Source organism: Cydia splendana, chromosome 19 (genome assembly GCF_910591565.1).
Source record: "Cydia splendana chromosome 19, ilCydSple1.2, whole genome shotgun sequence".
NCBI classification, from domain to species: Eukaryota; Metazoa; Arthropoda; class Insecta; order Lepidoptera; family Tortricidae; genus Cydia; species Cydia splendana.
The window spans coordinates 10668989-10694155 of NC_085978.1; the positions used below are offsets into that span (position 1 = coordinate 10668989).

At 36.3% G+C, this 25167-nt stretch overlaps 3 protein-coding genes across 3 annotated transcripts in view; 2 read left to right on the forward strand and 1 right to left on the reverse strand.

The window, feature by feature from the left end:
• Positions 1-19922, reverse strand: part of LOC134800333 (uncharacterized) — a 42876-nt gene extending 22954 nt beyond the window's left edge. Inside the window, exons 1-2 of the mRNA XM_063772833.1 lie at positions 19818-19922; positions 4080-4236 (exon numbers count right to left, since the gene is read on the reverse strand). Of these exons, the coding sequence (XP_063628903.1) occupies positions 4080-4128 (49 nt within the window). The 5' untranslated portion in view covers positions 4129-4236; positions 19818-19922. The remainder of the gene's footprint in view (positions 1-4079; positions 4237-19817) is intronic.
• LOC134800274 (rabankyrin-5) overlaps positions 1-25167 on the forward strand; it is a 68323-nt gene that overhangs the window by 25853 nt on the left and 17303 nt on the right. The window lies entirely within an intron of this gene.
• Positions 1718-3921, forward strand: LOC134800177 (uncharacterized). Its single transcript, XM_063772661.1, has 2 exons — positions 1718-2910; positions 2986-3921. Exons 1-2 carry the CDS (start codon positions 1760-1762, stop codon positions 3758-3760), a joined length of 1926 nt encoding a protein of 641 aa, XP_063628731.1. The 5' UTR covers positions 1718-1759; the 3' UTR covers positions 3761-3921.

Below are 25167 nucleotides of genomic sequence, written 5' to 3' on the forward strand. Positions count from 1 at the left end.
TGTCGCACCTGTCACCGTGGTGAAATTGGGGCCTGGTATCTATGTTATTTTAATAATTATCTGGTGCTTTATTTCGTGCACGGTTTGAAATTATTTATTTTAAGTACAGGAAACATCCCTATTTATGTCATATTTGCAGAGAGTTAAAACGTTACTTTTCAAAAGTTTTAACGGAAGTTAAAGTTAATCGTTAATCGTTAACTCGAAATCGTAAATATACGCAATAAGAAATAAAACTAGGAGAATTAATCATAAATTTTGATTTTTATTAAAAACTAATCTACTAATTAACATGGTAACCATTACTAATTAATAATAGCATAGCCAATAAAAATATCATTCGCTAGCATCTGCCATAAGGTGCATGTGCCCCTTCATGAACATGAGCATATTAAAATTGTCGTCTGATAGCGACGCCCGTTTTGGAGAAAAAATATCTTTTCCCGCCGAAAACAGGCGTTCCACAGCAGTACTCGATGGTATACTAGTGTTATATTTGAGGCAGCGTGCGGCCTTGGTGTGAGTAGGTTAGCTTAGGTATTAACGATTAACGGACATAAGAAAAGTTAACGGAAGTTAACAAGTCCGTTACAGGTTTTTAAAGTTAACTTAAAAGTTAATCCTTTACTCGAAAACTTAACTTCGTTAATTAACGATTAACGGATTAACGAGTTAATGCCCAGCTATGCATATTTGCTATTTTACTTATGGGTCCCATGGGTATCGTGAGACGTAGACTTGGTTAATATCTACGTAATGAATAGATATACCTCGCATACTCGTACATACCTATCCATTAGGCAATTAGGTACTTCCATTGTCATACCTTTTTAGGATTAATTCTAAATTATAATTTGTGTATCTTTACTTCATTGACCGAAACGACCGGGTGATGATTCAGTGTTTTCGAAAAACACTTGTTTTATTATTTATCACAAAAAGAGTTTAACGACATGTTCTCTTTATTACTTAACTTCTTAATTATTATTATAATTTGTAATGTTTCGCATTCTTGTCTTGTAAATACATATTTGCATGTATAAAATTTGTTTAACAAAAATAAACAATGCATCTCATAAATCTTGGACCATGGATTGTCGTTAGTGGATCTAGAGTTAGACCAAGCTAAATTGGCAGCGATTTTGATAGCCCAGACTGTGCAAGTGTTATTGAAACATCATAATTTCATATAAGTTTGAAGTTTAAAATAACACTTGCACAGGGGCTATCAGAATCTCTGCCAACTTAGCTTGGTTTAACTTTATCTATGAACAAAAAATTTAATTTCCTTTATTTTAGCTGGATGTTTGACTCATGCGTATTCTTATTAAAACATCTGTATAAATAGCTAGTTTCAAGTGATCAAATATGACTCATACAAATATCATTAGCATTACATTATGAACGGTGAACGACCACAGTCCTCAAGAAGTATCATATATAATTTACTATTTATTTGAGACAGCAAATCTAGTCATTATGCGGGTCTTATATGTAAGATAAACGTACTAGTGCTCGACATGCTAATGCCCAATAGATGACACCTTGCTATCACCTCTATTGACAATTACTTAAGTTTCAAGATGACATGTACTGGGACCGCGTCGAGCACCAGTACGTTTACCTTATATTCAATATGCAGTGCAGTTTTGATAAGTTAGGTACTGTTCTGCCGCTCGCTTCATATTTTGCTAATAATAAATAAAAAATCGAATGGGTTTTTTATCGAGGTGGCCATGACATTAATTTCTCGTCAAATATGAATGCCAAAGCCGTAACATTGTGCATAATTTTTATCTTTCATTCCTGTTACAACGTGGATCTTGATTATTATATTGATGATAATAAAGATCGCACTAACAACGAGAAGGATGACTTAGTCGAAACACGGAGAATTGCCAATGAACCTAAAGTGTCACCCGATGATGGCGAAATTAAAATTCTGACCACTGAAAGTCGTGCTGAAGAAAACACAGAAATAAACTCAACAACATCAAGCGAGGAACCACCAGAAGTATCAGAGTTTGACAATTATAGTTACCAAGACACCGTCAGACGCGACAAACAATTTCCTCTTACTAATATATTTGATGAATATGAATACGAGTACGCCGATGATGTCAACAACCTGGACGACTCGGTCACTGAAACTGTTTATGAGGAAACCACTACATTGAAAGAAGAAAAAAATAATATTACTAACGCATCGAAAACCCTCCTCAGCCCTACTGGAAAAATACGAAATAATGATCTGTACCACATGGTACCTGCTGTTACAAAACTTAAAGTAAAGAAATATCCAGGAAAATTAAATAAACTATATGCTGAAACCGATGATAATGGCGATGTCTGGTATGTTCCCGAAGAGTATCCCTGCTGGGAATTACCTATATTGTTTGGTCGATTTATGACTAGAGCCAAGTACTCCGATATATTCCTTTTAAAAGGAGGAACTCTTGACGGCATATCACTTGAACCGGAGACCGAAGTTAAATTTACTCCCCGAAGGCGCAATGACGATTCTGGCAATAAATGGTGCGATCAGGGACCCTGTTACGGTGATCATACTCTTTGTACTTTTCCAAATGACACCATATCTAGAATATGTGACAGAACATACAGAGTCAAGAAACTGACTGTGTATGAACAAGTAGTAGTACTAAACACCGTAAATAATATGAGAAACCGTGTCGCAATGGGCACGGCGGAGGTTTATCCTAAATTGCCTACAGCTGCTAACATGCAGCAAGTAATGTACGACATGGATTTAGCAAGAATATCCAATAGATGGCTTCGACAATGTCTGCCCGGCCCTGCCGCTTGTTCTTCTTTGCAAGACAAGCTGGTCACACAACTGGAATGCAAGAAGTGTTTGAGACAATGTTGTAGAGGACCAAACGATCACGATTGGTAAATATTTTACAATTTCATGTTAGTTTTGATTTGTCTCTTCTACTTTCTAAGACTAATATATTATTTTGACAGTTTACCGCCTAAGGAATGCTTCGTGTCAGCTTTAACTGGATGTCTTCACGCTTGGTTTTTAAGTGCTCGTGAACAACTAGAAAAGCGAGACGTTGGGTGTGGACAAATCACTCGAGATACGTTCAATACTGCCCAGATACTATGGGCGAAAACCAATAAAATAGGCTGCGCTTACGGTATACGTGGCAATGGTGACGTTAGAGTTGTGTGCAATTTTTCTCCTGGAGCACCATTTTATTTAAGAACTAAATTTTATTGCGGCATCATACCTTACAAAGACGTAACAGGACACTTTGAAGAAGTCTCTAATTACGATATTACGAGTTTAGATTTTTTGGCGAAATTAGCAATTCAAATGAATTATACAAATCTCTCAACGCCTCAACATTGGAGGAAATCGTTCATTCCCGAATTTATTATCCGAAGTTTTACTCCTTGGGGTGTGTCTTTTTTGCGTGATAAGTTAAACGGCAAACTAAGAGCTTACGAGGGCTTTTATGAAAACGGGACCATCGGAGCGGCAGCTAGGCTTGTGACACGATATTCGTTTCATGAAGAATCTAATGCCAGATGTGATACTGGTGAAACTATTTATGAGAGCGGTCTCCCTGGCAACCAGTGCGTGGAGACCGGTAGGGTATTTACCGCACTATGTTACAGTTACCGAGATCCTTATCCTGGTTATAGATTGGCTGCAATTGTAGCCCCAGTGGCACTGTTTTCGCTGATTTTATACGATTTGTTTAGCGGTGTTCTTAGGCAAACTAACTTTTAATTAAACCTTGCTCATGTAACGTAAGCTGCAATATTAACATGTATAATACTTAATGGCGTTAAAAAGTCAATCTTACATGTTTTATTAACGTTGAAGTCAAAGTTATTCATATAAGAGTTTAATAATATGTTTATAAATTAAATGACTTAATTAAATCCGTTTATGTTGATGTTTTACAAAACTGGATATATACCTTCTGCCTAACAGTTTTCCCTTATACATTACTAGTTTTGTATACTTAACTTCAAGTCTTTTTAGCGCCGGCTACGTTCCGGAAATTACACACGAGCGTATTTAAAGGTCTAATATGTGTACATACCAGTCTCACTGAAGGCCAAGACCGCCGTCAGGGCTAGCACGCGCTGCATTCTTGTAATTATTTGACTTGGGCTGCCTCATGTAGATGTTCGTGCGGTCAACATGACATCCGTTAGTCTTCGACTAGCGCCGTCCTTGCTGAACGATGTAGGATGCGACTGTAAATATTATTTGACATATATTTTCATGGGTATTTTATTTTAAATAGCATAATTAGGGCCGAACTAATTTAATATAATCCCGATTAGCGATTGCAAATCCGTGAACATTTTTCAAATCCGGATTTACGGATTTTGGTTTGACCGAAATCCGAAGTTCGGATTCAATCCGGATTTTAAGAAAGGAATATGTGGCATAATGGCAAAGTGAAACAAACAATCAAATTAAGTTGTTTTTATTAAAAATAAAAAAACAGAATGCGTACACTGCTACGCCAATAACAAAATCTTTAAAAAACAATAAAAACAAAATACATACGTACACTCCCAAGTAACAAAAGGTTCTATAACTAAGGCATTTTATCACCAAACAGTGATATAGTAGGCCTATAATGGTAACCATTGTGACTGCTTGTACTATAAAGGTTTTTAACAAAGCGTTTTGTTTCTATAAGATTAAAGACCTTTTAAGTACTATTATTTAGCTCTTAGAACGCTTATAGGATCATACAAAAGAATCTTTAAAGTGCTGCACTGTAATAGACATGCAAAAAGCGATTATGGTACTATTTAATACTATAGACGACTTTACGGATGCTTTTATGTACCTATTTTGCACTAATAATGCGTCAAAGTAACTTTTATAGTACTAGTATTGTAGCAGTATCGTAAACACCATTAGAGGATCAATCTGCACTATAAAAGGACATTGCACGACCATTACGTAACGTTTTAGCTTTTTAAAAGCTCTCTTAACATCGCTATAAGGCTAGAAGAGTTCTCTAAAAGTCATGAAAGTTTTTCTATAGTGCTATATAGTACCATAAAAGTTACCTGGTACGTTGCTAAATAACTTAAATCGTAACTTAAAAAATGGCTGCTGTTTTCTGCCATAATAGCACATTAGCGGCACGGCTGGAGCCTATGTGTACTATAGCAGCCACAGTTGGAACAAGTCCTTATTTTATCAATTTTAATTTAATTAAAACATGAAAATTATGAGAGCGCATTGTCAAGTTTGAAATCAGCATAATGATACTATCGATACAATTATTTTCGCATGTACAATGTACCGGCATAGTAACGGTCCACAAATGCTTTTTAGTACATCCTTTTTATTACCTAAATACAAATGTCACTATAAGAAACAATGGCGAATGAACTTATTTAATATTTTAGGCACCCACGACGCAAGTATGATAAAAAAGATCACTGGAATCGTTTACGGTGCAAAATAGCACTATAAACATGTTTCATTGGTTAATTTTATAATTCCAAATTGCGACATAAACGTTGCAGACAGCACTATTTTAGTACTAAAGAGCGTTTCTCGTCACTTTTACATTTCAACCATAGAGCTGATTTATCACCGTGAGAGCCTTTATGTAATGTTTATAGAATAAATCAGTGATAAAACTAGGGCCTATCTGGGGTTTTGTAAACGTTTATAACACCATTTTCAATGAACCACGCCATGAATGTACAAGAAGGGCTACAGTACGGGAGGAATGGCGACGGATTGTGAAGCTTGCCACCGGCCCTGACATGACGACCACGACCACTCTGACAAGAGTGTGACGACAAAGAAGAAGACAGCACCATTATAGTGCTAATCATGAACACTAATTAGCACGCTCCAAAACGTTCTCAGGACTTTTATAGTACCAAATTTTGTTACTTGAGCTGCTACGCCAATAAAAAAAGCGGACGCGGGGCAAGCATACAGGTGCGAGCGAGTGCGCGACGCGCAATGCCCGGCTGGCAATAGCTCTCCCGCGTTACCGCTTCATGTGCACCACTTTTTATTTCGCATTAGCATTAATTTTGAGCAAATTAGTACTGGTGGGAAAAAATCCGAAAAACCGGTTTTTTCTTTTCAAAATCCGAATTTTAAAACGGATTTTCAAACGCACCGAAATCCGGATTTTTGAACTTCGAATAATCCGGATTGCAATCACTAATCCCGATACGATTCACAACGAAAGGTAATTTTTGTTTCTATGACAATTTTCCAGCATGTTCGCGTTTATTTATACCTAGTTGAATGGCAGTATTGTTTCGAATTTCTTTTAAGTTTAAAGATGTTACCTCAATAAAAATAAAGAAGATTTTGGAAGCATTGGCATGTAGACTACAAGGTTGTTTAAGTGTTATAGTAGACCTGAAAGATTTCCTAGTACTCTATCGATTTGTCTGTTGCATGTATATTTGCGTATAGTGGTTAATACAAGACATACATACAAGTTCAGTACGAAAGGCGAAAGGTATAGGTGACCTTGGACGTCATAGCAGTGAATGAGCGAATATTGTGCTAAGTAACCAAGATTAAGAGCATTGTAAGTGTTACGTACACGTACAGTAGGTACGATAACTTAATAAGCGTACCTATTCTAAAAGTGGTTTTATTGTATGGATAAACGGCAATACTGATTTATCTATGCATCTTGTATGATAAAGCTGAATTCGATACTGTCCTAAAAACCCAACAATTCGCGCGGTTACAAAAAATAAAATATATTCATACGACATTGTAGTCAGTAATCTGATCTCAGTTTCAATATTATAATTACAACTTGATGACTGTCAGCGGTCAATCACAATACCTACGCCTTAGGAGGCGCCTATACGCCTACAATAAGTATACACTGGTTCGAAAGTTAATGAACAAGTTACTCCTGTATGACTCCTAGTTGAATAGTCTTTTTAGTTACCTAAGAAAATGACTATTCGCACCCCTAATGTAATGTACATTAAACGTAACGTACATGTTTCAGACATGAGAAGACTGAGAAATAACACTTCATTTTAGAATTGCATTAAAAAATTTACAATCACATATCGGAAACTTATGTCTAAGATAAAGATTTGCAAAAGTTAACTAATAATAATAACTGTTATCACAGTTGGACCAAATCGTGTTGCAATTTTTAAGTTAAAAGTTGCGTTGCCACTAACCGCAGTTTGATTTACTCGTACACTGAGAGAAAAATCACCACCAGGAATTAATAAACAGTTCTGTACTGGGGGAAAAAATGAAGTTTTAGTAGTAATCATGGAAGTTTCACTATTTCTGTAAAATTTATTTATTTCTACAAACAGCTCAGTACCTAATACTAAATCTAATTTCAGCAAACAGACTTTAGTAAATGGAGCATTAAACAAAGTTCAGTATTTGTTACAATCCATTTTTATTACTACTAAAATTCTCCGATTTTTACTAGTAAAGTTTGTGATTTTTGGAAAAAAGCATCTGTGATTTCAAGTTATGATTTTAGTAAATGTCTCACTTACATAGTTTTGTAATATCTAAAAAACGAGTTCGCGGGAATAACATTACCCCATTTAAAATAACAATTCAGTTGTTACTATAGCGACATTACAAAGTTTACTGGTATTTAGTAGATAGACTTGTTGTGTTTATGTTCATTGTTGTACCAATCACTAAACGAGTTTTGTAATACCAACACAGCTACTTGCTACGTTCATTTGGTTAGAGTTAGTAGTGTGTCGGATGTCGGGCGGGCGTGTCTCGTGTCTTCTTTGTTTAAAACATACTTAAGTTAAATAATAAATTTAGGATATATTGTGGGCCATGGACATATTAACCCGCGACCTACTGTGTAGTTGGGGTCTACAGGAATATATTGTTCTGCAACTTCGAGCTAGCTGTTGTTATTCTAGTGATAATGACATCAAAGGTAAATCTAAACTGTTTGCAATTCCAACCTCCCTAGCACAGGTGCGCCGCGAGAGCATGTTGCGCGCGTAATAACTACTAGTCTCTTTCTGACTGTATGAATAAGAAAGGAATGGGTAGAATATCTCGACAGGCTTTTATAGTGCCTCTTTAGTACAGAGATATACTACCAAATGCTTTTTTATACATACAGACAGAAATAGATACGGGTAGCTACCACGCGCGCGACATGCTCTCGCGGCGCCCGTTTGCTAGGGGCGGAGGAATTGCAAACAGTTTAGTTTTTGCCTGTGACGTCATTATCTCTAGAATAACAACAGCTAGCTTGGAATCGCAGTACAGTTTAGTAAAACCTATGACGTCATCGTCTCCGATATTGCTAAAGCACGCTTAGAATTACAAAACGGTTAGTTTTCACCCATGACGTCATCACCTCCGATATTGCTAAAGCACCTCTCGGAATAACAAAACCAAATTTCTGAAATTACTCTAGCATACTTCAAATTACAAATATAGAAGTTGTATTTCCTACTAAATGGAAATTGCAAAAGTCAATTTGTTCCTATTAGTTGACTCTCCTTGTCCCCGGATTAAGTTTTATTTTTGTAATTCTAAGTGTGTTTTTGTTAGTTTTTTCTCTCAGTGTAGTAACTTTTACTTTACTTTTGTTTAGTTTTTCTTTCGTTAATATGAGTTAGAACTTAATTTCATTTTAGCTATTACATACATTTATTTTACTTAAGGACACATGAGAGCGAAAAGATAACGTTAACTGTTCATTGAGGTATATAAAATGTAAGCTGTGCACCTACACAATATTGAGCAATGAACACAACTCCCAAGTAGTAAATGCTTTGCCACCTCCGCAGATTGTTTATCAAAATTAGCTCCATTTGACTATGGTTCGACGGTGTTCGACCGCAATACCTGGCCGGTAACCAATCTGACACTTTGATTGTACGACCTTCCTTCAATCGTATTCAGTTCAACCGCAAATGGCAATAGCACTTTATTTGTTTACACTTTAGTCGGTAATTTTAGTATTTGTTTACTAAGTAGTTAACCTTTTCGACGCCATGTCAAACACAAAAGCAGTCACGTCACCGAAGTGTCAAAACTGAAATTGATATGCACGTAGGTCTATGTTGCTCTGTGGTCTGTGACCGATTAATCGGTATTTGGCGTTGAACCTGCGGTGCGGGTATATCGGTCATAGCCGTCATAGGCGTCCAAAAGGTTAATAGATGCTGATGCTGTTTTGTTTTGAAGATAATATCACAACACAGCCGTACTGTCTATGCAGTTAAATTAGTTTTCTTTTAGGTTTTGTTTTCAATAAAATAGAAAAACTTTATGCAAACTCAGTTTTCACCCGAAATTGATGTCGAAAAATTTTGGTAAAATTTTTATTCAAAAGTATCAAGCGGTTGTCGCCGTAGCGGGAAGTAAAGTGGTTTGCCGTCATCGTGGTAGTTGAATATAGACAAAGTAGTGTTGAGATAATGGTCAGGGCATTGGAAAAACCCAACATTTTTGTTGAAAGGAATGTTAAATCTTATATGTTAGCATTTTAGTCGTGTACCTACTTGAGCACATACAAGAAACGTGTTTTGCATACACTCTTGCATAAACTCCCTTTCGTTGCCCACTCATAAAGCCAACCTGCATTTAGTTATAAATTCGCCCAGTCTAAAGCCTGAACTCTTTCTAATACAGGCTAGTTTCCCGTAAATAGGTAGCACTTTAGACTATGCCAAGCTAATTGGTTGAAGTCCATAAGCTGAGTTGAGTGATTGGCATAATGCTTGTCTTGTCAAAGTAAAACGTTGTGGTTAGTCGTGTATTCTTATTGCTCATTGACTACTGTACGAAGCCAAACTAATGACACTGACAATTCGAGATCCATATAATACAGGCTTTTAACATTCATAGGTTTGTGAGAGCAAATTCGTCTACCAAGAACTCATATTCAAAATTCGCCTATTTCTTATCTCTGTCACTCTAACGATACAAGAGCCAGAGAGACTGAAACAGATTTATTTCGATTCTATTAGTCCTTGTTGCGGCTTTCTGGATTTGTGTTCGCCTGCGAGCTGCGCTTGAGTGACGAATGGGTAGGAACGACAAAATATTGTGATGCTTAAACTCCGTCGCTAAAATGGTAACTGCTAGTGATCCAAAAGACTCGAGCCTTTGGAGCTCTTTTTTTAGGGCTCGCCTCATCTCTTGACGCCTAAAAGGCTAAAAGCCTATTTATCTCTTTAGCCCCCGAGCCTAGTTCTATTTAAGAGCCTAGAATCTTGGGGCTAATAACCTTATTAAGCCCCTAAAAAAAAGCCTATTTAGCTCTTTAGCCCCCGACCGGCTGGCCGGGCTTAATAAGGTTATTAGCCCCAAGAGTCTAGGATCTTAAATAGAACTAGGCTCGGGGGCTAAAGAGCTAAATAGGCTTTTAGCCTTTTAGGCGTCAAGAAATGAGGCGAGCCCTAAAAAAAGAGCTAAAAGGCTCGCGTCCTTTGGTTCACTAGTAACTGCGTTTTTAATAATCATGACAATATTTTGTTGCGTTTTTGAGATACAATGGGGTATTCTATTGTTTTAGAAATTCCCTAGGCGTTAATTTTACACTAGACAGTTATTGTGTTGTGTTGTATAGTTTACGCCTACGCGTTAAAATTAATTGACATATGTTAATGGTGTTATTGTCCTATGACTGTGAGAAATTTTGTGTTGAATAAAACATGCCATACCAACTACCATAGAATTATCTTCCTAGAGGTGTATAATAAAATAATATTACATGATGTGGCCCGTAAAAAAGGTAACAATAAAAGTAGTCTTACTATTATAGATTTGCCAATATACAATACAATACAATATACAATATTCTAGGTTTGCCAGTCAAACGTCGATATTATTACATCAACTGACTTATTACAACCAGCTGTTTGAGTAGCCATCCAAGTTGACCACTCCTAGGATTTAGTGAGCAATCCGGGGTGTGCCGACTTATTACAACCAGCTGTTTGAGTAGCCATCCAAGTTGACCACTCCTAGGATTTAGTGAGCAATCCGGGGTGTGCCGACTTATTACAACCAGCTGTTTGAGTAGCCATCCAAGTTGACCACTCCTAGGATTTAGTGAGCAATCCGGGGTGTGCCGACTTATTACAACCAGCTGTTTGAGTAGCCATCCAAGTTGACCACTCCTAGGATTTAGTGAGCAATCCGGGGTGTGCCGACTTATTACAACCAGCTGTTTGAGTAGCCATCCAAGTTGACCACTCCTAGGATTTAGTGAGCAATCCGGGGTGTGCCGAAGCTTCGGAGTTTACCTTACAACATACCTATTCACTATTTTATACATACTCGTATATATTTATATGTACATTTGATTCTAATCAATCTTATCATTTATTTCCCTTCTTGGGACTCTAGGACTCTACAGTCTACGGTATAAAATTAATAACTTGATTTTGGACTCTTTATGAAAAGTAGGCTGATGAAATTTAAGTTACGATCTATACGAGGTATTGTTACTATGTTATTTAGAGTATGACTAACTAAGAACATTCTGATGAAAATAATTGTTTGTTATACATGTTTTAAAGACATAATTATTATGTTTATGTACTTTATTTTTTGAATTACTACATTTATGTGACTAACGCTGCGCCCTCTAAATCCTCTGATTCTCAGTTTAATTACCTTAATCGATATTGTTGTTTGTGAATACGAAAAAAAAGAAATAAAAAACATTTAGGTATCGAAGTTGATTTCTTGCACTCATAAAAGAAGAACACAAGTTTTTATTTAGGTATTAACTTGCAAACAAGATAATAAATAAAAACTTGTTTATGTACAAAAGGGCACAGTGGATCATGGATCAGACGTTACATTGATATTTTTGAATGACAGCTCTTTTAATTACGTTAGTGGTCGCGTTATTATTATAAACTACCATATTATGATTTTGATGATCGCATTGAACAAAAAAATTACTTCATTTCTTGATAATATGAAAACGGACAATTATTAAGATTTTTCGTTTACCTATTTTTTGCCCTGATATAGAACAATATGTTAGACATGCGGTTTCCGTGAAAACTAAAATAATCTTGCAAAATGAGTATTGTAAGATTTGTAAGTAACCATACGTCCATAACCATAACATAATATCTTGCAATTGACTTGATATTCATGCTTTATGGCACGCATTTAACTGCATGGTTCCGAGTATTACGCTTACGCATACATTTATGTATACATATGGATTTCTACCTGACTTTGTCATAAATGATCTCAGAACATACCGTGCTGACTGCCGTCCCAGCGGTCGGCGGTGTAATCATCTCAGCACCGATCAAGGGCATATTATTTTAGACATTTGCATACAAAAAACAACGTAGAGTAGTTTGAAAGAATGTTTATAATAAAATGTCAAAAACGAGTTACAGGGGGCATAACTGATAGCTGCTAACTCCAACACATTCGACCCAATCAATTCAAGATTTTAGAGCAGTGTTTTAAACATTTTGTACGTACTAAGGGGGTCGCGTCATGAAAAATATTGTAAAACACTGTTTTAAAGTATCTAATGAAATCGGCATCTTTGACATACGTTGAATTGGTTGTTTATTTTTTAAAGTAGAGTTAAAGTAGGAAAAGCTTCAGTTTCGGTCTTAGGTTTGCCTTAATTGGTTAAACATTTTACAACCTTGTCTGGACGAAGTGAAGTAAATTATCACTTTGCCGTTTGTCCTAGATTTAGGGCACTGCAGCTGTCGCTGCGAGGTCAATGCAATGAACCCTTGTCGCCCTTATGGGCGTTGTAACTTTAATTATACAGTTTCTTTCTTGTACTCCTATATATGTACTTGTACACTCATGAATGGGAAGACATTTCTTTAAATTTTGTAACTACGTCGTTAATGAAGTCTCTGTGACATACTCGTAGCTCCATTTTAGCAGTATGGGGATGGTTTGAGGACCGGGGAAGTACATAGGATAGTTTTTATCAATGATCATCATCATCCTTCCACGCAGTGGAGCCAGTGGAGGTGGCTTATCATATCTATTGAACCAAATAGGTACCTAATTTAAAATCTATTATCGTTATTGGAGGACTATAACAGACATACGAGTATATTATATTGACCTTGGTCTGAAAGCAGATAAAATTGACTACAAAACGCCAACTTAATACCAAAACATATTTTCTACCAGACAAGCCTTAGTAGAGATCGATTACTACTGGAATATTCAAATAAATTCTCGTATCGGTCATAGATCCATTGACAAATGTTATGAACTCGAGTCGAAATTGAATTGATACAAGGTCGAGTTCGACTGATTTCATTAATATGCTTTTGCCCATTGGCTGCTTAGTTAATCGACGGCTAATTTCGCTTTTGCTTTGTTTTAATCAAACGAGACTAAAGTAAAAAGGTTACAAGTCACAAGTATTCTTTTGCTACCTTCTTACTATATTGTATTTTGAGTACCCATATAACCATTCCAGTCGCAGAATCACAAAGTGGTAACTAAATGTCAGATGTGTCGTAACAGAGTCCACACAATGTGTCTAGAATTGTTTCGAAACAAAGTGTCGTCGCCGTGTCTACACTTTTCCGTAACAAGGTGTCGACACATTTGTGTGCACTTTGCGTGCGGTTTGCGACTAAATCTGACAGCAAATTTGTGACAGCAAATGTCAATATAAAATACCTCTTGAAAACCAAGGTTTGTCAAACTACTATTAGTGTCTCGTGTGCTCGTAATTCTAGTAAGTCATCATGGGCAATGCAAATGATAATAATCGACCGAAACCATATAAACACCCAACACCCGTCAACCTTTTACAGAAAAGTTTTTAAAGAAATTCAATAAGCTACTTAGGTCAGGCAACGAATGCTCCAAAAGTTGTAGAGGGAAATGCTCGGAACACAATTTTTGACTCCGTAACTCGGTTTGACAAGTTAGGAGGTGAACATATCAAAAGTCCCCGGCCGTAGCCCTTGAGCGGGGGGGAGAGAGGGAGCTTTGAAGGTCCCATTTTCCCGTTTTTCGATTATATCTCGGAAACTATGCATCTCAGCGACATGGCCACTTATACAAAATGAAAGTTAATTTAATTTGTTACAAGTTTATTCAGTCAATTTTTTCGATATGTTGAATAGTTTTTGAGATATCCGCTCTGGAAAGTTTATTTAGGGCTCTCAATTTTATCTTGATATATCTATATCAGTGACGGTGCTAGGCCGTGTTTGGTATCGTTTTCGTATAAATCTGGGGTGCTGAATCCATTTAAGATATCACATTGACACCATTCCACAAAATAAAAATAAATCTTTTTAGGGTTCCGTACCTCAAAAGGAAAAAACGGAACCCTTATAGGATCACTCGTGCGTCTGTATGTATGTCCGTCTGAATACACAAAATAGTTCTTTACCTATAGACGACAGGAAAACCTATTAGAAATGTGCAGTCAAGCGCGAGTCGGACTTAATGTACGGAACCCTTAATACGCGAGTCCGACTCGCACTTGGCCGGTTTTTTGAAACTCTTCTTGACGCTTAACCGCTGAACCGATTTCGTTGAAATTTGGTATAGAAATAGTTTGCGTCCCGGAACAGGACATAGGATAGATCTTATAACCAAAATCATCTTTTGAAGGTGTGAAAAGTGGCGTGGAAATTTGTACGGGAAATCAATAACCGCTGAACCGATTCATATGAAATTTGGGATGGTCTACATCTTTGATTTAGTTAAAAATGATGAAAAAACATGACTTCAAACCTAAACTTAAACAGTATTAACTTCAAGAAGTCAATTCTGAATTCCCCCCTACACCTCATTTCACACCTTTAAAGGATGATTTTTGAGATAACTTATTATATCCTGTCTCGGGACTCAAAATATATGTGTACCAAATTTAAATTAAAACTGTTCAGCAGTTTAAGCATGAAGAGGAGTTTAAAAGAAAGTATTTTAATAAGTTTATATGTTTTTACTTCGGAATGGTGTCAATGTGATACCTTAACTAAATTTGGTACTGCGAATTTATACGAAAACGATACCAAACATGGCCTCGTAGCTTTACTGTTGTAGAAGTCAAAATAAAATTGAGAGCCCTAAATTCTTATTACTTGGCCAAACTTGTGTAGAAGGAAAAGGTAAAATAAAAGTCTTCGGCAGGAATATAAGACACAAATATATATTTTTTTTTCGTTACTATTTCATTCATCAAATATAAACATACCTTGATTATACTATTCTAGTGAGATCCTCATAGATAAACAAAAACATTTACTTAAAAAATTACAAGGTCGAAATGTCACGGAACTTGTGAGAGTAATGTGAAATGTGAAAAATAAAAACTTTTATGACAAAAAAAATCTGGACACAATTTAAGAATCACCCAATTGCGTCGAGGAATCATCTGTATATTTGCTTGTTTCATTACCTCCGAGTGAGTCCGGGAGTGCAGAATTCGAAAACGATGATCATTTTATAATCCAAGATGGCGGCTACGTATTTTGTCATAAAAGTGGAATCCAAAATGGTTATCATTTTCTAAATCTGCGCCCCCCAAAACCTATAAAACGACACCCATGACGACTTTTATGACATAGTGCATGGCCGCCATTTTGGATTTCAAAATGGTCATCATTTTCGAAATCTGCGCCCCCTAAAACCTATAAAACGACATCCATGACGACTTTTATGACATAGTGCATGGCCGCCATCTTGGAATCCAAAATGGTCATCATTTTCGAAATCTGCGCCCCCTAAAACCTATAAAACGACACCCATGACGACTTTTATGGCATAGTGCATGGCCGCCATTTTGGATTCCAAAATGGTCATCATTTTCAAAATTGGGGCCCCCTAAAACGTATAAAACGACATCCATGACGACTTTTATGACACAGTGCATGGCCGCCATTTCGGATTCCAAAATGGTCATTATTTTCGAAATCGGCACTCCCTAAAACCTATATATCGACACCCATCTCGACTTTTATGACAAAGTGTTTTGCTACCATCTGCATGCAAGACATTTCTATTATTTTTACGTACAAAAATGGCCCCCTGTCAACTTTCAATCGAGATTTAATCGATAATTTATTCGATTAATATTCAGATTAATTCAATTTCAATCTATGTTAGGTCGACTAAACTAATCGCGATTAAAATTTGAGAATTAACTTTTTTTATTCCATGAATTAGTCGAATAAACAATTAATCGATTAATGCCCATTTCTGACCACGGATTTTTTACACTTTGAGAATATCTGAAAACAAATCAACACAAGGAGCCATTTTGCAAATCCAGTAACATACCAGTAACTTTGTTATTACTTTTGACAGCGCGTGTCATGTGTCAACACAGAGTCGACACAAAGTCGAAACATTGCAACTACTTTATGACTGCAATATTTCTCAGCCTTAAACCATACTTATACATCATAATTAACAAGTTTCGTAGTATGTAAAGCGTTATTTCTGTTATTTAAGTATAGTATACGCATCGAAGTACTAAAAATGCTTCAAATAATATAGTTATGAACACAGGCACTGAGAAGTAAACAATTTCATTTCCGGCTAAACTAAAACAATGTGGTGGCGCGTTGATTATATTACACTTAGTTTATCAAATCACTCGAGCAGTTTAATTCCCCATAATAATTTAAGTCCTATTGTAATATAAATGCAAACAATATATAATTACGTCTTGTAATCCGTTTTAGAGATGGCGTATTAATGTCACTTATTTTTATTTAAGTATTTTTCCATCTGACAGTTTCCATTTGACAGGAACAAAATGAACGAATGAACGAATGATTTTGGCATAAAGTAGTCGCAAACCCGAAACAATGTGTGCACACGGCGACCACACTTTATGTCACTTTGTGTCATGTGTCGACCCTTCCCCATTTCTGGTAACTGTGTCGACACGGCGACGACTCTGCGACTGGAATTGTGACCGAAACAGACGGTGTCGACACAAGATGTGTCAACACCGCGTCGTAACGGCGACTGGAAATGGTTGTATGGGTATGATCAACTAAATTGATTATTTAGTGTTTCGGAATAATGTATTTTTACATTTGCTGGCGTTAAATATCTATGAAAATCTTTACAGCTAAGTACGAATAGGATTGGAACATTATGCCTACCGAATGTTTGCATGTCGATTTATGTAAGTAGTTAAGTAGGTACATAGGGCGAGATAAATACACTGAGCACTTAAACGATGGCGCATTATCATTAAATATTATGCATATATACCTAAACGTTGCAACACGAGCAAATCGTCTAAGTAGGTAAATAAACTAAGAATATGCTCTTTTTAATAAACAGTGGAAGCTTTTGTGTGGGGAGCCTTTTCCTAGGTTGAAGATCATGAATTTGACTGTACATATACATACGTCAATATGTTTGATTGTTTTTCTTACCGATCGTAAAAAAAAATCAATAACGCTTTTAATAGGTACATATATGTACTTATCAATTACAGCTATGGGGCTATTCATAAATTACGTCATTCCAAATTTGGGGGGGGGGGGTCTGGACATCGGATGATGGTAGCATGACGTAGGAGGAAACGGGGTCATTCGAAGCATGATTTTTGGATGATTTTAGGGGTGGGGGGGTTCAAAAATCGTCAAAAATAGATGACGTAATTTATGGACAGCCCCTAATAAGATTTTTAATAAGTACCTGTAGTCGATAATTCACTAAAGTTTATTGTTGTATTCGATTTGTTGCGTGACTTGCATGTTACATTAATTTGAGTTTATTTTTAAATTCTTACTAACCGTTTATTAATCACTTAGGTACCGATAATAAATAATTTTAGCATTTATTTTAATCAAAAAATCTACAATTATGCACCTTAACTATAATATGTTAAGAGCCAACAGGAGTGGTCATTTCTCCATACAAACGTACTCCTCGTTTTCCTCCGTGGTTTTTGAAGCTAGAGCAATGATTTTTTCAACACAGATTAATATTGTCAATATCTGTGTCGGACCGTTTTGCTTTTTTTGATATTTTTGTTTTTTAAGGCGCTAGAGCCCTTCAAAAATGGCCAAAATGGCCTAATTGACTATGCCGCAATGAGAGGCGTGGCATTCAAAACTGATATCAATTAGCCAAAAAAGCAAAACGGTCCGACACAGATAATTTCATAATCATTTAGATTTCCAAATTTGGTTACGATTGGTTAAGTTTTGGAGGAGGAAACAGAGGAGTACGAAACCTCGATTTTTGAGATTTTTACGCATGATTTTTCGCCTTGTCCTTGTCGCACTACTTTAAGGTGCCGCTTCCGTTAGCGAGAGGGGTATATTTACCTAAAATATTTAAAACTCAGCTCCTGTTTCATCTTAACCCTTTGCTTTGCATTGTGTATTTAGTGGCTACACGAAGTATATACGCATATTATGCACATACGATGACGGAAGTCATAAGTAGCGCACATATAAGTGAGAGTGCAGGGGTAATTAGTATCATAGAGCGTGGTTTAGACCACGATTATACGATTACATCATTTTAATGTTTGTAATGAACGCCGGCCGACTAAAACGGGCCCACGGTCAGGGTTGCGAAAGCTATAGAAACTTGATCTTATGTTGGGGCCTACAAAACTTACACAAAAGGCTTGCACTAGAGATTGCGTTGTCTAGGCTTTGTGTATGAGCTTTATGCTAAAAACTAGGCTATATTTATGATGATAAAAAACGCAATTACTAATGGCACTTGCAATTTTCTTCGATTTCGGGGTTCCATAGTAAAAGCCGTTATTTACTTTGTGAACGTTGATAACGATAAGTCAATCTGTTTTAGAAGTTTTATCCATAGTTACTGGCCGATCTATTAGTCGAAGGAAAACATAATCCCATCTAGGTATACGATAGCCGAAAAATATTATGTTGGGGCCTGCAAAAAATACTTCAATAACTTGATCGGCTTTCTGTGTTTTACGGTCAAGCCAAAAGCTTTGAAACCAACAATCAAATACCGTAAATATAACCGTAACATGTAATGCACCCTTGCATATCACTCTCGTTTAGTATGGTATTACCCATACATGTATATCGATAAGATAAGACAAACCGTTGGACAAAATAGGTAGGTACTACCATCTCATCTTAGGCCGATGAACTGAAAACGATTGAGATCTGTTGTTATTTTACTGTGATGTTTAAATTAAGGATTTACGTATTATTAATAATAACATTAATAATCCACCATGACCTTGTTATTGCCATCGACAGTTATAAATTTTATTATAATATTCAAACTAAGCATTTACCTCATAATTAAATGGCATAAATGTATCGTCATTAGAGTTAAAATAAGAATGTTTTATTAGATAACCTTTTTTAATTGCCCACCGAGACTCAATTTGTTAATTGAGTGTTGAAACTAAATTAAGAGTTTCTGATATTCTGATAAACAACAGTTAATACAATCTTTGCGGACTAATTTATGTTATGAGTTTAGGTATAATATAAGTGTAACGATAAACATTCAGCGATCTGTATGTTTGCAGTTTTGTTTACATAGCTTACAAAGCATGAAATTAAATATTGGTTTTGGTTTTATATTTATTTTTCTTTCATAAAATTAGGATATGCAAGCGTATCAAGAAAATAATCAATAACGATAGGTACTTACTTGAAATTACTATAATCCAAAAAAAGTATTGTAACACTTTTCAGCACACTTGCGACTTAAACCTGAAATATCGATTCAATACCGAATAAATTCATACGACCTTAACCGCATAAATCAATTAACATAATTATATAATTGGTTTGTTTCTCTCGGCTTTGCATAAATGAATTTGCAACAAATGTAAAGTAACACGCACGTGTTATGGTACTAGTTGATTTGTTCGAGCGTGTGTCTTGACGCGAGGGCTGAGCCGCACTGGGTCGCGCTCCGCCAAGACACCACCGTCACACCGCGGTCCTTGACTGACGCCTTTGTCGAATAAGTGGACTGTAGAGTTACGTAGTTTAATTAAATCGATCGTGATACTTGCGTATTGTCTAATATAGACTATTTAGTGTTATCGTTCCGGTTTTCATTGTGTTCAAGACAATGATACTTTCTTTAGACGACTGTTTTACGCAAATCTATTAAGGGAGAAAGATAAAGTTTGTGTTCTAATTTCTTTGGTTAATGACTTTGTTTACCATATAACAATTAAAATGTAGTAGAGGAACAAGATTTTAGTCCACTTGATAGTAAGCCTTAAGGTGTCCATTTAACTTCCCGCATTTACACCTTCAGACTCAGCTATTTAAAATTCGTCCCGGTTAGATATTTTGATTTGATGTCCATCTATCTAACTTGACCTTTTAAGATCCAGATTTTGAATATGGAAATACTATTTCTAGCACACCCAGAAGTCCCAGAACTAGTCACAAATCAAATGAGATGAGATGTGATAATCAAATGAGATGTGGCCTAGATATACCGACATGTTAAGCACGGCTTAATCAGCTTTGTTACGTGTTTACTAATAACGTTGCCAGCCTAAGTTACGTCATGCCATGCAATAGAATCGCGAAAGGACAAGGCCTTATCAATCTGCGAATTCATACGTTGTTGTTTCCTTTTGAATTTGACCTTTAAAGCTTTAAAGCTGTCGTAATCACATATTAGACTCGTTTCACTAGTCATCTTAGTTTAAACCTGACCCCGAGAAACAACGCTTGTCCGAGGTCGGAATTATTACTATTTGACGTGAACTGGCTCGTTTTTAACCCAACTTGGGCTTTGGCATACCTCTGGGGCAGTAGAGCGTTAGGACTGTAAGGGGAAGGTAGCCTAGGGATAATCCAAAACACTTTCGCATCACAATATAATTTGCTACACTAGAATACTGATCTGGACGTGGTGAGGGAATCGATCTAATGGGAGTTTTGTCGCTGATGGTCGCATTAGAGTCTAGAAGTAGCGAATCAGTCTCGTTATGCGACTAACTCAGCTAGGCCCGATGACTGTCGGAGTGATGCAGTTAGCCGTGTAAGTTTCTTACTTACCTAGCATACACGAGTCGAATGCTCAGGAAAACCGTGTAACGTGACTTTGACCTTTCGTAATAACTTTAGTCTGGCCTACCAAATTCGCAAATTCTTTAGGTAATCAACCCCTGTAGCCTACGTTTTTCAAGTTCGTCACCTTTTATTGGAAATCCCTGGCTAACTGGCTTGCAGGCTTAAGGGTATGCGTAGGTAATCCTCCTAAACTGGAATTTCGACTAGCGCCTTAACATTCGACGGAGCCTACGCATATGTTTTTATTAGAGATTAATCTTTATGAACGAGAAAGAAACGTCATTCGTTTGGTTTCGGATTGGTCGACGCTACCATGAAACGTCACCCTCAAGCGATTCGGCATTGAACTGAGATCATAATGTGACACCTGTGTGATCCTAGCCTAACAAGGGGCAAACACGACAGTTGGCGCCCAACATTGCGACAAACGTTTTCATCCGGTCGTCATGTGAATTCATTGATTTGCCGTAACAATCAACCAATCGGCCGCCGCGGTGGGCGATTTATAAATAACTAGAATGCAGCACACATTGGCTTCTTCCTTGTCACATTAACCCCTTTAGTGGATGATGGTAACATATTTGTATGACAGCATGCGTGAAACAAAATGGGTGGAATCTGAAAGAATTACTCTGATGTTTCCATAATAAAACTACGAAACTAAGTAGCAGCGTACTAAAGACACATTGACATACCTACATACGGAGGAAAAGATGGACCATTTGGGAAACTAAAACAATTAGTTTTTCCTTATTGTCTACAGAAGCCTATAAACGTTTCATAACCCGAGAGGTAAAATGACTCACAATTTCTTTAATTATACGAATGAATAATACCATGAGTACGATGATCCCATGCGGCTAGTCCATAACATGTGGGAGTACAATGTGTATGTGTACCTACATAATACATATACATGTCATTGGTGCTGTCGCGCATGTCAATTGGTGCCTCTACCCTACTATTCAAAGACTTACGACACGAACCGACGTTTAAAAAATCCGACACAACTCCTTTAAAAACCTATCTAATAGTAACCATATCACTTGGACTGCTAAGTCTAGATTGTGACTGCATGACTAGTGTATTTAATGTTTTATAGTTTTAACGTAACTTTTGCCGTACCTAGCAAATTATAGCAGGTTCTTTCTAATTGTATAGGAACTTATTAAGTTATAACCAGCGAAGCCGTATTAGGGAATAGTGAGTAACGCAGGAAGTTTTTAAAGAGAACTGGTTAGGTCAATAAACTCACTTAGATAAGAGTAAAAGCTAAAGTATAAGTAAATGTTGATTTTTTAATTAAATCTTAACGTTGTTACGGTTAAATAGGAAAGGTAATTTAAGAAAGTAACAGAAACAAATAAGTATTGCAGTTAAATTAAATTAGATTTACAGTATTGTTAGTGAAAATATCCTTTGATCTTTAACTACACTTAATGCCATCAGGCCATCTTAGGTATCTACGGTAATTAGGTGGACGTTGTTTTGTAAATAAACACTCACGTCACGAATGTAACAATGTAATTTGTAAATACAATGGCATCTATAAAATCACAGAATCACAGCTAATAAGTAGGTAAATAAAAACATGTAAGTGTGTCATTCTTCCAAAAATCAATTAAATATTTCAAGACTTTTTAAAGGTAATAATGAGATGCCAAACAAAAGCATGTAACAATGAGGATCGAGGACTTGGATCAACACGAAAATCGAACATTCGATGCTAAATTAGCACGTGTTGCGTAACCGTGAAAGTGAACTATTGTAATTCATCAAGTTACACTGACATCGCCACATGCGACGCGCATTTTAACTAACCAGCTGGACATTTAAAACAATTAATCTATACAGTAGAAGAACAAATAGACACGCAAACATTGTCAAGCGATGTTAAACTTGTTGATTTAGTTATAAGGGATGTGAAGTGCCCTTGTATGCTATATGTTTGTCATAGGCATTAGAGTGCTCATGACTGACTTATATAATACAGTGAAACCTGGATAAGTGAGACTTCAAGGGACGAGCAGATTTGTCTCACTTAAAGAGGTATTCCACTTACCCAGGCTCTCAGTTAGCCAGGTACAAATACATTTCTGTCTCATTTACAGAGGGTCCCATTAATAGAGGATATATCTCAGTTATAGAGGTGGTTAATAAGGTATTTTGTAATTATCTTTAAATGTTTAGGTAAAATAATCCTTGTCCCTAAATATTTTTTAAGTCTGTTTAAATATTTCTTTGAATTTATTTTGAATGAATTTCCTAAGGATAGATTTTTTAAATTAAATTTAATACGGACTTCATTGCGTCTTAGAAATTAATTAAATGAAAATTTGTTTATTCTTGTTACTTATCAAGATTTCAGCTTTCGTTTCGACAGTTTTAACTACATAAAGTAACTAAATAAAACTTGAAGTCGTTTAGACATAATTAAGCAATTGCGGAATTTGTGGATAGACTAAGAGTTAGTAAGAATACGATAATAGATCAATAAAGTCCAAGTTAGAGAGGTCATAGATTAACGTTATCTCAGATACAGAGGTAATTCGTATAAAATTCTAAAAAAACAATTAGGAAAATGTAATCTTATAAATATAGTCTCAGTAAAAGAGGTAAAATACACTCTGTCTCAATTATAGAGGTAAATGTGACTAGAAAATCACAACAACTGATCCCAGTTATAGAGGTTCGTTTTATCTCACTAACAGAGGTAATTCAGTGCTAAAGTGTCGGGACCGCACCATGAGTCCCAGCTATAGAGGTTTCTCACTTATCCAGGTCCCACTTAACCAGGTTTCACTGTAGTTAGTTTATGTAAACGAGGTGCGTATATCTTAGGTGTTAGATCTACTCGCATGATTATAAGATTTCTACTAAAGTCGTTATCATTATCTCTCCGTTTATGAGTCAATAACTGACTCTAACACGCTTCGAAAAATTAATAAACATCTTTACCTAACTAATAATTAGCCTTGTATAATAAATACGACCATATATTCAATTCAAGAGCTGAATAGATAATTATAACAGACTATTAACATCGGTTATCTAATATCCTGCATGTATTTATTGCAACTAGGCCCTAGCTTCAGTAATGTAAGTACTAAAACTTATCAGTTTTTCAAACGAGTCTGCCAGTGGCTGCTGTACTCGTTACAAATATGTACTATCAGTTAGTGTGACCCCGCACATCCATCTTCGAAACTCTTGAATGATCAAATTAAGTTTCAAAAACCATGAAAAAGTACTAATCGGATAATGCATTTGTATAGTAAATATGTACGACTCCTACGAGTATCCACTGGCCATTTTAGTCTTAGTAGCAATCTCAGTTCACTCCAGTTGTCTCTACCATTCCCCCACCTCTACCTCTCCAGACAAACATGAACGAAGGTTTGTTTTCATATTGAAAAAAATAGATTATAGAGTCGTCACTGGTATTTTAAGTAGCAATATAAACTTCTGTTAAAATATGGGTTTAATCGTTATTTGGTCAGAGACTACCCTACCTACCTACTTAAGTAGAGTCAACTGTAAAAATATGGGTGTAAAAATCATCTCAAAAATATGTCCCATAGCTCTTATGTCAGTGAATTAAGAACTATGGGACATATTTTTGAGTAAGTTGCCTACACCAATATTTTTACATTACATTTTTACTGTACATTCGGGATTATAATCGTGAGTACAATGTACCTAGTACATCTTATACTCAGGCACATTGCAAAAGATGTCCATAAAATGCATATTTCGAAACGCATCCGATCCTCCCACGTACTGAAGTCTGCACCGGTGACGGCATAAAAGGACGTGCGGCGAAAAGCAATGGTGACATAATAACTGTACTGTATCCGACGCTTTATTTATATGCCTTCAGCGTGCAAGCCTCAAGTCTTATTTCAAGTCGTGTTTCGGACCATCATTACTTTGTATTTTAAGATAAGAGCAAGGGATTGCTTATGTTACTCGTAGTTGTCGAATATGTAAATGTTTACAGAGGTAAAAGAAAATTATTTGACTGGGGGCATATAATAGGGGTTGTGCACAAATCACGCGAGGTGTTTTCGGCTACTTTTTGACCCCCCCTCCCCCTTGGTGATATTTGGTGAGGTTTTTGGCTACCCCCTCCCCCCACACAACCTCACATGTATT